The sequence below is a fragment of the Zonotrichia albicollis genome, chromosome 3 (assembly GCF_047830755.1).
Source record: "Zonotrichia albicollis isolate bZonAlb1 chromosome 3, bZonAlb1.hap1, whole genome shotgun sequence".
NCBI lineage: Eukaryota > Metazoa > Chordata > Aves > Passeriformes > Passerellidae > Zonotrichia > Zonotrichia albicollis.
The window spans coordinates 84,739,695-84,755,387 of NC_133821.1; the positions used below are offsets into that span (position 1 = coordinate 84,739,695).

The 15,693-nt window shown below is 42.3% G+C and overlaps 1 protein-coding gene across 2 annotated transcripts in view; it reads left to right on the forward strand.

Annotated features, from left to right (window-relative positions):
• The window catches only part of HS1BP3 (HCLS1 binding protein 3), a 56,848-nt gene extending 48,821 nt beyond the window's left edge, over nucleotides 1-8,027 (forward strand). For both annotated transcript variants that reach the window (XM_005485104.4, XM_074538039.1), the window contains exon 7: nucleotides 6,274-8,027. In XM_005485104.4, the coding sequence (XP_005485161.2) occupies nucleotides 6,274-6,502 (229 nt within the window). In that variant the 3' untranslated portion in view covers nucleotides 6,503-8,027. The remainder of the gene's footprint in view (nucleotides 1-6,273) is intronic.
• Nucleotides 8,028-15,693: the final 7,666 nt, after the last annotated feature.

Consider the following 15,693-nt stretch of genomic DNA (forward strand, 5'->3'; position numbering starts at 1 on the left):
GGTACCTGAGTGGTTTGAGCAGCAGTAGCCCAGAGCAGTGTCAGCACAGCAGTGAATCCTCAGCAGTGGCTGTAACTCATGAGGCAGAGGCTGTTAAGGAGACAAATGATCTGCAAAATGTGCGTGGGCTGGGCTTGTCACAACATGAGGGAGAAGAGAATCTGATAAACGTTCTCACTGCAAACTGAAGACTGTGCTCTCTGTGGATACCTGCTCATATGCAATGAGAATTACTGTTTTAAATAGAATCACCAACTTGACATTAACAAGTGCTGAGCATTGAGAAGAACCAATTTTGCATTTTAAGTGCAGTGGGAGATTTCACGGGCTTTATCCCATGGGACTCTACAAAGCAGATCCCTGAAGAGGCCACAATTTGCTCTCCTGAAATCCAGGATTTGCTGAGCATCCACTTCACTGCCATGAGAGATTCAAACTCCACCATTTCATGGTCTCTGCAGCCCAGCTGCCCTGGAGCTTTACATTCCCCACCAGCCCCTCCTCATTGGTGAGAATGAGGTCCAGCCTAGCACCTCTCCTTGTTGGCTCCTTTGGTACTTGGAGAAGGAAATTGGCCTCAGTTCATTTGAGGGACCTCCTGAAATGCTTAAGCCCTGCTGGCTGTCCTTCCAACAGATAATGGGGTGGTTGAAGTCCTCCATGAGGACCAGGGTTTCTGAATGGGAAGCTGCTCCTGTCTGTAGAGTACCTTATCCCCTCACTCTTCCTGGTCTGGGGGCCTGTAGCAAACCCCCACAATAATGTCACCTGTCCCTGCCTTCCCTTTGATCCTGACCCCTGAGTCCTTGGGTGGCTCCTCAGCTGAGGCTCATGGCTGAGCTCTGTGCACTCCGCGGTCATTGGCATAGAGGGTGACAGTCCCTCCTCATGTCCCCTGCCTGTCCTTCCTGAAGAGCCTGTATCCTTCCATTCCAACACTCCAGTCCCAGGACCTGTCCCACCATGTCTCCATGATGCCAGTGAGGTCACAGTCCTGCAGGCATGAACTCTTCTGCCTCATTAATCTCAATCATGCCTGCCTGCTGTGATGGATCAGGTTTTTGTGGAAAACCAATGCTGGAATTGATCCTATGAATGTTGCAGCAGCTCTGTGTGCCTGCAGAATTACATAAATTATCACACATCCTAGCCTGAAATAATTATCACAGCTGTCTGAGCAGCCTTTCAGGAGAGATTTAATTAGCTTCACCTTTGATAATGAATAGGAAGCTGAGATGGAAGGAAGCAGCTGTGAGCACATTTGTCTGTTTCCAGTGTTGAAAAAAAGTGTCAGCAGCAGGATCCCAGTTCTCCTGCCCTGTGATGGCAGATCTGGTGTGTTCCTTCTTAGGATTGCACTGATGATCACCCTTTCAGGAGCATTACACTTTTTAAGGCTGAGGCTGTTTGTGACACTGCACCCCAGACATCCTTCAGCCCATTGAGGTTCTTGAGCAGGTTCATCAGCTTCAGGTTTGCCAAGGAGCTGTTGCCACCCTTGAAGCAGAAAATGTTTGTGTGTTCTTTCAGCAGGCATTAGCAGATGCTGAATTCAGAGAGTAACACATCTTCAACCCATCCAGGAGTCGTGTGGAGCAGCACTTCCAACACCAGTGCTCTCTGTCCTGAGAGTATGAGAACAACAATGTAGCTGGGAAAAAAGCTTTGAGAAACTCCATAGGGTTTATATGTAGATCCTTTGGGGACAGGATTATTTGGGCAATGTACAGGTGGAAGAGAAGGTTGCAATAACTGAGTCAAAAATTTCCTGACCACTCCAGGGCAGTTTATCTTGACCACTCTAGGGCAATTTCTCTTGCTTGCTATGATGGAACTGTGGGGAAAGGTCCTTGATTTGGCTGCAGTAGGTTACAGAAAACCAAATTTTTCTGTAATGTTTTTCAAGAATTTATTTCATTTCTGAGATGTATCAGGATGCTACTTACAACCATTAGAAAAGCTATAAAGTAAACTTGCCAACAAAACAAACAGTTTTTTCCTAGACCAGAAACATTAATCCTTGCCCCACCCCTTGGAACATGTATGGGTTGAGACCCACCAGATTTCCACCATCTCGCCCCAGGTTGTTTGCATTTTGACAGACATAATCAGCTCAAGGGGCAAAAGTTGCCTGCTGTCCCCTGCCCCAGCTGTGCCTTTGGCTGGTGATTGGGGAACTTTCTGGAGAGGCAGGAGAGAAAGGTTTTTAACTTTTTCAGACTGGAAAAATTGAGTTTTCTCATTTCCAAGGTGAGTGATGTAACCAGCAGGCTGATTTCCTCAGAGGGCTTCTTGTGGGACTTACCTGTACTAATGAGCCTGTTCTCTGGCACCCAGCCAGGCAGCACCCCCAGGCTGCCTGCATCCATCCTCATCCTCTTGGACTCTGCAGCTGCAGGACAAGGGCACTGTGCAGCTGCTCCAGGGAATGGTCACTGTCCCACTCCAGCTTCAGTTGTGCCAGAGAGGTTTCTGGAGGAGGGCTGATCTCTCCCAGCCCAAGCCATGCCAGTGGTTCTTGTAGCATTTAAACAATACAGACTGTCACATTCCAGTGTCCAGACATATTTCCTGGCTCTGGTTAAAATATCATTGTGAATTTACCTGTAATGGATTGCAGGGGAAAGCTGAGACAGGAGGAGAGAGATCTTCACAGCAGATGTGATGTTACAGCACTCCCCAAGGCTTCACCAAGGTATCTCTTGTACTTGGAATTAACACCAGACAAAATAAAGAACATAAGATAGCAAAAGATGAAAGTCTGTTCTGCAAGAACTGCAGTTAGTTACACAACTGAGCTTCAAGCATGAGCCTTTTGGATCCTTAGCAAATTATGGGGGTCTTTATCTCTTGCTTTCATTACAGATTCTCCTCATTAAAGCATTCCCAGCAAGCAGAGGTCACTGTCCCCATCTGCATGTTGTACATGCAGACAGTCATTCCTGTCCCAAAGATCTGGTCCAGAGAGAAGGAACAAAGTCCAGAGAAATGGCATCTAAAATGTTGATGTTCTTGTGACAGCTGCATCTGTCTCCAAGTCAGAACTCATTTACTCTCTGGAAGTCCACATGCCAGCAGTCATGAAGGCTTTGTGACAGCCTTTCTTCAGTAAGGGCTTTGATTGCTTTCTTTTGGAATTCTGATAGAATTTCCACCAATACATTCAGTGAATCAGCACAACAATATGGCAAGAATTTTAAATAATGTGGTGCTGCTTTTCTTTTACAGAAATAGAAAGAGACTAATTAAAGAATGATTAATTACATGGACTCTCTGATTGTCTATAAAAAGATGGGGTGGGAAAGTTCTTCCTTTAATTTTGTTTCAGAATAATTGCTTGATTTTTTTCTTCCTCCTCCTGGCCTGGAGTTAAATATGGTGGTAGTTATGCACTGTAACAATTCATTTGCTTTCAAGAAATAGAAGTCCTTGTTTCTATCTCTGCCTGAGGCATTTTGCATTTTACCTCTTTAGTTCTGCAAAGACAGTTGTGTCTCACATGATCAAACAGCAGTGGATCAAACAGCTTGCCTAGCACTGCAGCACTGAAAAGCAGGTTTTGAGAGAAAGACCACATATTATCTGCTGTGTTCTCTCTAAGAGACTTCTGTCTAACCAAGGTCTTGAAAAAATCCAGGACAGAAAAAGGAAATTACATCATCAGCTTCCAGACTTTCTTCTGCAGAATCTTTGGCTTAAAAGCAGAACACCAAACCCCCACCCCCTAAAGACCCCCACAGCCTACTGGACTGGATCTTTTGGGGGTATTTTTTTGGCTGTGCTGAGTGGTTTTGTTGCTGTGATTAGCACAGAAATTGAATTTCTATCATCATGCCAGGTTAGTGAGCTGGATTTACTGCTGCTCTCTCTGGGTAGTGCACCTAGTTCAAAATACTGCTTCCTCCATATGGTCTCTTATGTATTATGTATTGTTCCTCTGCTTATTATGTTTTCTTTTATTTAAGAACAAAACTTTATGACATGGACACTGATTCATTCACTATTTGTTTATGCCAAGAAGGGAGGCTTCAGAAATACCAGCCTTAACAAGTTTTGTTTATTACACAGCAAAGAGAACAAGAACATGTCTTGGCAATGTGATCACAGGTGTGATACCTCTTGGATATCAGTTTGCAACAAACACAAAGGCCTGGGCTTAAATGAAATTAATTTCTTTGTAGATGAGGAATTCAGAAATACACTGAGTGTGTTTTGTAAGTTAAGTAGGATATGTCACCTACAAAGAATGATGGAAAATAAAAGACATCAAAAGTCCTATCTAAATAAAAGAGAATATAATCTTCAGAGTTACTTAGAGGATGAAGTTTGAGGTGCTGCTTGCTGTAATACCAGAGGTAGAGTTCAAGGTGCAGAACTCTGGGGCAGTGAATGGCTCTGTCCATCAGCAGATCTGCTTCAGGTGCTCCCTACTTTTAGATAGCAGTGTTCATGCTATTGATTTTACAAGAGCAGCCTTGGTTAAAAGTGATTCTTTTAAGTTTCCCTTTGGGAGTCACACGAAGATTTGTCTGACTTGAGGAATGGTTTTACCTTAAAGAGTTCTGACTGTCTCTACACCAGAAAATTTAGGGTAATCCTGATTAACTTCATGGCTGGTTCATTGTGGGTGTAGTTTTTCTCAGCCTGGGCAGTAGTGTTGTAAGTTCCTCTCAGGTTTTAATGAGGGTGAACAGGAAGAAGAAACCCTTGAAATCATGCAGTTTATCGTAGTAATAGTGGGAGCCTTAGCTTGAGGGGGGTGTAGCTCTTGCAAACCTATGGTTAACATTCAAACAGTTTCACTGGGGATGGAGGAGTAAAGTATCTCAGAGATGTTGGTTCTTTGATCATGTTCCTGGTCATCCCAGACAGTTGCCTCATCAGTTGCTTCCCAAATTATGGAAAAGCTGAGCTTTACTTTTAACTGTCTGCAGAAAGCCCCACCAGTTGTACTGCTGTGTGTTCAGGCATTTACAGCACCTCTCCTGAGGCAACTGGTGAACAAAGAGAGAAAGGGAGGAATCACTGTCCCATTTAGGAAACAGAAATTATCCCAGGGGTTCCACAGGCATCTGGGTAACCCCCCAAGATGCCTCATTGCCTGGATGTGAGGAAGTTATACACTGGATATTAGGACAGGTTTTTTACCCAGAGGGTGGCAGGGCACTGGAGCAGCTCCCCAGGGCAGTGGTCACAGCACCAGCCTGACAGAGCTCAAGGAGCATTTGGACAACTCTCTCAGGCACATGGTGTGACCCTTGGAATGTCCTGTGCAGGTCCAGGAGCTGGACTTGATGATCCTGATGTGTCCCTTCCAGATCAGGATATTCAATGGTCCCGTGATTCTAACTACAAAAGGCAAATGAGAGGAAGAACCAAAAAATACATGACTTAAAATTATTTTATTCATGCTCCAGGGACTGCCTACCTATAGGTAATGGAGAAGAAGAAACTAAAAAAGCATCTTCCTTATATTCTAGTACCATATCCTGTTCCAGTGAGTGGAGCTGCTGAAGAGAATCCTTCTTTTTCTTTACTCCATATTTTGACTTTCCAAAGGCACACAGTTCTTGGAGTCACCAGATAATCTATGATAAGGGCTCTCTTAAAATCTTTTAGCAGCTCATGTGGGAACAGAGTTGAGCATGCACAGTCTGCTGCATATCTGATAAGGTCAAACAATGCAGGTAGAAAATACCCTGAACTGTTTGAGGTGTTCTGGGTTATTTCAATAGGAATCAGCAGCAAATTATCATCAGAAAGAGTTGTTGTAAGTGGTCATAGATTGCAAAACTTCTTCAGTGTCCCAGAACTAAATATGAACATGGGATTTTAAAATCCATTAGGGTTTACAGTTTCTCATGATTGAGCATGGGGATGCTCAATCTCAGTTTTGGGTGATGGGGATGAAGAGGAAAGAGAGTTGAATGTGGATAATTTTACTTTCCCATGAAAATTTATGGGGAAGCAAAGCATCCTGTCACAAAAGCATTTTCTTCCCAAACTAAAATAAAGTTTGGTGGTTTTAGTAATCAGTAATTGCCTTTAATTTAGACATTTGAAAACATGCTGTAAAATTAACTTGTATAAATTAACTTGTATAGCTACATTATAAAAAAGATTGTTCTTATGGAAACTTCTATGGAGAAAGAAATTTATCAGAGTATATCCTTTCCTGCAGAAAGTTTTGTTTTGAAAGATTGAATTTTCTTACAGAACAAAAAGCAGTTCAGAAATTCCCAGGATGTTACTCATGTTTTCTTTTCATTCCAGAGTGGAAGATGATTTTGAGAAACTCTTGGAGGTTACCTCCAAACCAAAACCTAAGGTCCCACCAAAGCCACCTCTGCCTCAGAAGCCTGCAGTTGCCCCCAGGAGCACTAATTCACCTTCACTGGCAAAGCAAAAGGAAAACAGGATTCAGACAATGAATGAAGTGGACATTCTCCAGTATATCCAGGAAAACGAATCCATCAACAACCAGGATACCAGTCTTTTTTGAACATATGTATTTTAAAATGTCCTGATGGCTTCTTGGCCCCACCTCCCAGTGTGCTGCAGTGACAGCAGCAAGAACTGCCCAGGTGTTTCTGCTGTCACAAGGCTCATTTGTGTACCAGGATACAGAGAGCAGCAGGTCTGAGTAGCAGAACCTCCCTGAGAGGTTTGCAGAACACTACAGCTGTGATCTAATGTTGCCTTAGATTTCCAGGGTTTCACAGGGAATGTGAACAAGGATGCAGCACTACAGATTGTCTACTGCTATTTTAGTATCAACATTGTACAGTTTTGGCCAGTTGATTGAAAATGGTGAGGATGTTGTACACATGGCAACTGTGAGTAATGTCCAACAAATGGTCTGAGGCATGATAGGATGCTGTTCCTGTCATTTTTAGATAGTGTTTTTCAGCTCAGTGGAAAGGCCATTTCCCTTTTATCCAGTGTGTTTTTGTAGAAGCCTCTTCCTCCCTGACTTGTATTTTGGTAATTTTTAACAGGAACTGCTAAATGTAGTTAACAGTTCCTCTGTCTTCCCATGGAACATTGAAATCCCAGCTAACCCTGACAATCTGCTGCCTTAATTGCTGCACAAATGCCAGCTTGTAAGAGAACTTTAGGCCTGCAAAGACCATGCTATGCATCTCTTGATTCCCAGGGAGAATAGCAGATGACTGGGGGTGGCTAAGAACACTCTCCAGACATAGATGGAGGCTGCAGTGCCCAGGAGGTTTGGGTGCTGTAGGACTCCGGTGAACTCCAGATTCACAAGGGCTGATTTTTTCCAGCCAAATCTTCCTGGGTTTCCACTGTAGTTAATGGAAAGAGAGAGGGGCTTCTCCAGGAGGTCATTCAGTGCAGATGTGTTAATGGAGGAAATGTGAATTGCTCTCTGGAGTCACTCTTTCTCTCCTATTCCTTCACTTCGCCCAGAATTTTTAAGAACCAGGCATGGTGATTAATTCCGCTAAGCTAAAATGAGTTTGTGTGATAAGATGGTGGTCTGTTCTTTACCATGTGATGTTTAAGACAAGGGAAGACAAACTTGGCATTATCTAGAGGAAAAAAAAATAGGAAGAAAATATACTGGAGAAATTTTAATATGCAAGAGAAGAAAAACATTGTAGAGTAGGTATCCAAGACTTTCCCCCTTCTTGTCAAACTCAGGCACTCTGGTTGAAGATACTAAATTTACACCCAATGTGGGCTTATACCTGCTGTCATGCAGTTTCCTGAACTCATTCCATGTGTGGTCTGGCTAGAGATGAAGACAAGCTCCCCAGAGGGAAAATATTAATATATTTAAGCCATATCATCATCTCAATATTTGCCTTTCTAATATAGAACAAAATAAATAGAAAACATTATCTATTTTTAATAATGAAATTATTTCTATCAGCATTTCCTTTTTAAGCCAGTGGGAAATATTATAAAGGTATTTTGGTTTGATGGGACAGATAAAATATAGCCATTGGTTCTCCTCTGTGTATGGTATGTTTTACTATAATAAAACATTTTGCTAACCTGCAGGTGTTACTGTTGTTGCTGTTGTTCTCTGGGTTGTACAGTAGCAGCAAAGAATCGATTCCATTTAGCTCAGGAGTGCTGTGTGGTGTTAAAGTGTAAATAACTATGAAACTGAAAATATAGCTGTGCTCATATTTCCTTTGAGAACAGCTAAAGGCAGAACCAAAGGTATTACCTGGTCCTGTCTGTCCCCCCAGTGTCCTGGTGCAATTAGGAATAAAGAAAGTGAATAAAAGCAGCCAGGAGAAAATAAATGCCTTGCCTAAGAACAGGCAGGGAATAGCAGGTAGGAAAAATTAATTCAGGGCAGCCTTGGTGTTGCACTCTCTGCTGTCATGAACAACCACTATATTTAACTGAGGGCTCAGGGAGCATCATCTCCATTTTACTCAGCCCTGTTTGGGAACTCTGCCTGCATTTCTGTATTTTTGGGCCACAGCCCACCCATCTTATAGCCTGGACACTGCTAAAACTTCCCAACTGCAGGCCATGGATTTAGTGATCAATACAGTGAGTGCAGTTCTTCACCCTCCTTTAATGGCCAAGGAATATTTTGCCCCCCAGTTCTCCCTAAAATTGTCAAATAACCTAAGCACAGGGAAGGAAGAGCTGTTAATTGTTTCCTGTGCTAGATTTTTAAGCTTATTTTGAGGTCAGTATTTTACTTCAGAAAAAAAAAATAATCTAGCATTCCTGTCAAGAAACTAATATAAAAGGATCCTTCATAAACCCTGGTGTTATGCTTTTGTTTTACAATGCAAATGCCTAGCTGCAGTCATATTTTTGGGCACTAAGAGGTGAGTTACAGTCATTGAATACATTATATATAATGAATCATTATTATACAAGAGAAGAATGTCAGACAAAGGTAGCTGTGAAAAATTGAACATACTATTAGAAATGACATAGGGAAACTATACAACATACTTTGCATCCTGCCAGAAGAGAACTTTAATTTTTTTCTTTCTTTAATATTTTACTTCTAGTAGCAGCTATTTGATTAGCCTGCTCTTGACAACTCTTGAAATTCAATTATGGACTCTAATGTAGTTCTTGGCTGACAGTCATCACCTTCCAACATCAGTAATAGAGTTCATCAAAAGATTTGACAAGAGTTATATTTAAATCCTTAAAAAAGATGGGGAGGTTAGTTAGAACTCATAATAGATACCGCTATTGCCTTATAAGCAGCTTCTTGTTTTGCATAACATTCTGCTTGCTCTGTGGTACAGCACTCATTGACAAGTAACACTGTATATTTCATTATTTGGGTCACAGTTAAACAAATTATTTCCCCAAGCTGAGTATTTCACAGATGAGTTGTGGGTCATCTGCTCAGGTCTGTTCAGTTGCTGAATTTTTAGGAAAGCTAATTCCTATGTAGCACTTAAGGCCTAGTTCTGTCAGTGACAATTTGGGTTGAGTTGTAAAACAAAATATTAATTGAAAGCGATATTTCTGCTAATTTTTGCCCAGATGTTAGCTTCTGCAAAGAAGCTGAGCTGGGTACAGCAGAATACACAAGTCAACCTCTGATTTAAGGCCATGAAAATCCAGCATGCTCAAGGGCAATACCTACTGTAAATGAGCAATCCCTGAGGCTGTTAGATTTAATACTGAGTACCAGAAAGCACTGATGTTTCACTTAAAAATGTGACTGTCACTAATTCTCCAAGGAGTCTTGAATCTTTGTGTGAGCATGCATCAACCACATTTCATCTCAATTGAAGCGATCACACATTTGTGACAGTTTAAATGTCTGTGGGCCAAGAAGATAGAAGGCTTTTACTATGAAGTTTTATCTTTACTTTTTATCTGCATTCTTACTTTTCATCTCAACATCAAAAACTAGAGTAAATTAAATCACTTGCTTTCTGTATTGTGCCCATTTCTTCCTTTATCTTTAAACCCTCCTGATCCAATTGTTTTCAGCCCTCACCATATCACTGATCTTCCTTTAAAGCCTCCTGCATTTTGTTATTTCATGTCATGCATTGAACCTAATGAAGAATTCAAGTGATGGGAATATCTTGTGCACTGCTTTCAGTAAAGATACTAGCACTGGAAGGTGGTAAATTAAATTAATTTTCAAATTAAGTGCTGCTGTGAGAGTTCAGAAGTCAATAAAGCTGCTTAAAGGATTGATTAGTTCTAGATATTTAGGGACTAAGTTTTATTCACACCAAGATGTTATGGATGCCTAAAATTTAAATGGGGTCAAGGAGACACCAGTTAGACTCGTGGAAGGGAAATCAATTGATGGTTATGCCACTCAGAGCTTGGAAAGTCCTTCAGTTACAAGTTACTGCAAACAAGGAGAATACTCAACAGCCAAATATTGTCATATTTCCCTAGAGTGATTTGCTCTTGGCTGTTTAAGGAATACTGTTCTGGGCTAACCCAAAACTCCCATGGAATGAGTCACTCAGGGAGGATTTGATGACTGAGGGAACAGAACATATTCAGTGCTTTATCACCCTGCTTCCCAGCACCCTCCCAAAGATCCCTCCACTAGCCTTACAACAACAAAGCAGGTTCTCCCATTTACTCAGGAGAAAGTCCTGGAGCCAGTGGAAATTCTGATTTCCAATCTATCCTTTTTCAAAAGCCGTTTTTGACCTTTAGTGAGCAGTAAAAGTTCAGATGGTATCAGAGGAAGATTCCGACAATTCTTGAATGCCCTTCCAGATCCAGATCCTCTGCTCTAGTGAGGATTCTTCATCTGGAATACGACAACAGTTCTGGTGCCCCTAATAGAAGAAAGACATGGAGCTGTTGGAGTAAGTCCAGAGGATGCCCTGAAGTTGGTGAGGGCACTGGAGCACCTCCCCTGTGAACACAGACTGAGAGAGCTGGGGCTGTTCAGCCCAGAGAAGAGAAGGTTGTGTCCAGGCCTCCTAGCAGCCTCCCAGTGTCTGAAGGGGAATACAGGGAAGATGGAGAGGGGAATCTTTTCAGGAACTGTAGTGATAGGACAGGGGAAGGCGCTTCAAAGTAGAGGCAGGGTTAGATTAGATATTAGACAGGTATTATTTACTGTAGTCATGCCCAGACACTGGAACAGGTTCTCCAGAGAAGCTGTGGATGTCCCTGGAAGTGTTCAAGTTGGATGCAGCTCTGAGCAACCTGGTCTACTGGAAGGTGTCCCTGCCCATGACAGGAGGCTTGGAACTGGATGATCTTTAAGGTCCCTTCCACCCAAACTGTTCTGAGACTCTGATTCCAGCCTGGATGGGAAGGTTAGGATACGCTACAGTTTGCTTAGGATGCCACACCGAAGAGGTTTAGCAGAGTAACCTGGCAATAAATGGGCATCATCACAACATCATCAAATGGCAGTGGAATACCCCCCCACAGAGCAGCTGATGTTATTTATGATTTTTTTCAGCAAGGTACTCAGGAACCTCAGAGTCTGAAGTCATCAGCAAATATAAAAAGACGTGTCCTGGACTGAAAAGGAAGTAAGTTTTTGGGGAGTTTGGTGGTCACAACCCACTGCCCCTGCTGCATTAACAGCTACCATGATTTGTTACCCTCAGATATATTGGTTTTATTATCAAGTACCAAGGAATCACAGTATTAAATTAGAGATTTGGAAATTAGAGATTTGGAGCTGTTAAAGCCATGGGGAAGCATTATGGTCAGTGTGACATCCTCCTTGTGGTCCTTCAGTCACCAGAAAATCCTAACAATGTATGAAAACCTATCATTTTGTTGGGTTTTGGTAAAAGAAATGCAAGCCAGTCTCTCTTTGAACTCATTAAATACTCCCAGAATGCAGTTCAGCTATTTTCTACCAAAAGCAATGTTTCTGATGTCATCAAAATGTTGCTTCCTGTGACTGCTGTGAGGGTCATGCTCTCAATCTAAGCTGTCAAAACCTGGTGCAGATCAGAGGAAGCCTGGTCGTGCTGATGCTGGAGAGAGGAGGTAAAGGAATGGGATGTGACACCACTGACAGGCTTGGAGGGCACCACTGAGAAACAGGAGAGACAGGGCAAAATGAAAGGAGGCATCTGCCTGATTTATACACACAGCTCCAGATCCATTCAATTCCCCTGAAATATCACAGCTGTAGGACTGGAATCAGCAATTAGCTCAGTGATTCTGTGGTGAGAGGAGCTCCATGGTTTTTCAAATGAACATAAAAGAAAACAAAATTATAAAATTCCTGGGGTATTTACAGAGCACTTTTCTTATTTCTCTGGTAATCTGTCTGCCTTTTAAGTCCTCCCAGAGATTTTGTCTAACACTCATAAACTTCTGATTTTTCTTTGGCAATAATGGTTTAATGATACTGATTGTACTCCAGAAGAGCTTAATGAAACACTCAATTTGGTAATGTCTGGCTCTGTTAACAAGTTCTTACTGTGAAAAAACCAATCATTTATTTACATTGGATGCTGAGAACAAAACTACCTAATGCTTCCCTCCTGTCTTAAGCAATCAAATCTGCAGGCTACTATGATTTGTTTTCCTGTTTATGTCTACCCCATCTTTACTTTTTATAGCTTACTTATTTAATCTTGTGTGCAGTCCCCAAAAGGATTTTTTTATGTCCAGAACTACATTCTAATTATAGCTGCAATGCCTACCTAAAAAAAAAAAAAAAAAAAACCAAAAAAAAACCAAAAAAAAAAAAAAAAAAAAAACCAAAAAAAAAACAAAAAAAAACACAACCCAAAACAAAACAAACAAACAAACCTAATTTACGTGGAATTGTGTGGAAAATTCATCTTTTTCATGAGGAATGAGAAAAGAAATCTGAGCCTGTCTTCATCAGTGGTTTAGTTTAGCTCAAGGGAGCATTTTCATAGCACATGTGGCTGGCTCACCTAACCCTACTGTGGTTCCCATCACAGAGCTGCCATGGCAGCAAACCAGACACGTGGGTCCAGAGACTCACCCAGAGGTGGAAACATCCTCCCCCAGGTGTGGGCACTGGGGTCTCACCACCAGTTCTTCCACTCTGCACCTGGTAGTAAACTGAGCCCCAAACCCCCTGAACTCAGCCAGTTCCCTTCCAGCTCTGCAGGGAGGGATTGTAGGAAGGGAGCAAAGGGAGGAAAGGCAAAATCTTAGGAATATTCAGGTGTTCCATGGTCTGCAGGGGCTGGAGTGGGTTTCACAATAGCCAACCAGGTCCCCTCCTGTAACAGCTTGGTCTCTGATCTTCTGTCTCTGCTGCCCAGGCTGTTTGTGAGTTTTGCATTAAGCAAACATTGGTCCAACTAAAGGAAAAAATTGTATTGTGTGGGGATGTCAGGAGAGAAAACAAACTCCTGCTCTCAAGTAGATATCCTACTTGCTGTAAAATCCCTCCTAGGTTTCTTCTTCTAGGAATCCTGTTTCTTTCCAGTTTTTCAGCTAGGGAGATAATGCATGATTTTGGCACTGCCTTGATTCTTTGCTGGAGAAATGGAAATCAAAGTCCCTGTGGCTCAGAAGGGCAAAGGCCTGCATGTCTGCCCTCCTGAGTAAGCAGGCAGTGCACCAGGGAAAGCCAGAAGAAATAAAAATTTCCTTTTTATTTAAAAAGAGAGAAGACTCAGTCCCAGGCCTGGTTTAAAAACCTGTCACTGGGGGTCACTATGAGATGCTGTTGCTTTCTCCCATTTCCAAGCTGGCACCACACAGGCTGGATGGGCTCTGGGTGCCAGCTCCGTGCCACCCTGAGGTGTGCCTTCAGCCAAGGCTGACAAGCAAAGGCTTTCTGAATAGTGCTGCATCTCCTCATGTACCAGCTCCAGTTTGCCCATATTTCCACATGTGTGCATGATGACTGGGTTTTGTAGGGTAGCCATGAGCTGACCCATCTCCATTTAATGCAGTAATTAGCAGACTGACTGCCTTCCCCTCCCAGATACCGACCCGCAGTGGCTCCTCCCCTAAATCACTGCAGGTGAAATCTGTAATGTCTTCATTTACCACGGTATGTTTTTTCCTCCCACTTCCGTTGCTGTTTCTTTATTTTCCTTTTTTTCCCCCCTTCTTTTTCTTTTTCCCTCTTGACCTGCAGATTTTCCAGCTTTGTTAAAAAAAATCATGGCGTTTCTTTTGTTCAGCCAGAGGATAAGAAGAAAAAAATGGGGAGTTTAGTGGAAAAAAAGAGAAGCTTCCCTAGAGCCGTGTTTGAGTAATGAATTCCGTGTAATTCCAGCAGAGATGCACACAGGGCAGCATTAGGATCCAGTAAGAGATCCCAGGTGCCACTGCTGCCTCCCCTGGCTGGGAGCACTCTGCTCCTTGCTAGTGACAGTCCAAAAGGTGCTGGGGAAGGTGACAGCGCTGTGCCCTGCTCTAGGGCTGGAGCATTCACCCCTGTGACTGCCAGAGACCTGCTGCCCCCTTTCCTTTTCCTGTGGCTATTTTAACAACATGAAAACAGCTCAGTTATTTTCAACACTTCAGCAGAGACTGGGATTTAAGGCTTGGGAGTCATTTATAGACCCTGTGTTCCTCTCTGTCTGACAATATGTAAATATATAGTACATATGAGAACATGGAAAATCAGAGAGGCTCTTTAACCTTCCCACAGTTAAAGAGGGACTCTGTAGCAGAGCCAGCAAAAGATTTGTCTGGTTTCATATCTTGGCCATGAACCTCAAGGCTAAACTAAAAATATAAACCAAATAATCCTGTGGGTTAAGGGATTTTCTGATTTGTTTTCACATTTTTGTGATGTGCATAAGAACGACCTGAAATATTCACCCTCTAAAAAAAAGTTTGCCCCTTTTCTGTGTTTTCTTAGAAATTTGGGGATATGTTTTGTCTGCTAGACAGACAGTGAACTGGTCCCATTGTGACAGAAGAAAGGAGGGAAAACTATCTATTTTGGTACTACAGTTTTTCATTTCTTTTCCAGTTGATTTTCTATTGAATTTTAAAATATGCAACAATATTTGTGAGAAAAACAATGCTTGTTAGGATTGCTAAAGAATTTTCCCAACACTAAGGGTGTGAGAATCTGGGTTTCCTCCTATTTTTCCCAATCAAATATAAAAAGGAAATGACTGACCTTTAAAAATAAAAGAGGAAAAGCTTAAGTGTTTTCTTTATTATGTCAGAAAAACTAGTCCAAACTCTAAATTACTTTAAAAATCATCTTTCCCCCATCAGTCTTAAGTCCTTGAACCAGTCATCATTCAGTCACCACAGCCTTCCCAGAATCAGGACAAATAAAACTTCTACTGGACTGGTGTCAGAACACTGTAAGACAAGACTTCTTTGTTGTCATTATAGTGCAAGAGTTCTATTGTCATTACATTGCAAGGGTTCTACATTGCCAGAGTTTCATTCCTCCTTGATGTTTCTCATAGGCAGCTCCTCCAGGCCCTGACTCTTCCTTGCCCTCACAGCAACAACTGACTCCAGTTCCCCTCAGCCAACCAATCCACTCTTTTATAACACTCTGCTGATTGGCTGCAGATGCGGCCTGTTAACATCAGGCCTGCTCCTAATCCTCAGTAATTGGCTCAGCTGCAACTCCTTAGGGGGTAAGATTACTTTCTATACTACCTTCATTACCTACATTCTGTTCCTCTACATTTCTTAGTGAAACCCAGAGATGCCTGGAGAGGCACAGACACAAGAAAGCTGCTGGTGTGGCTTTTCCCAGGATGAAGCACTGCAGACCTTGTGGTTTGTTAAAAGAACAGGTCTCGGGGC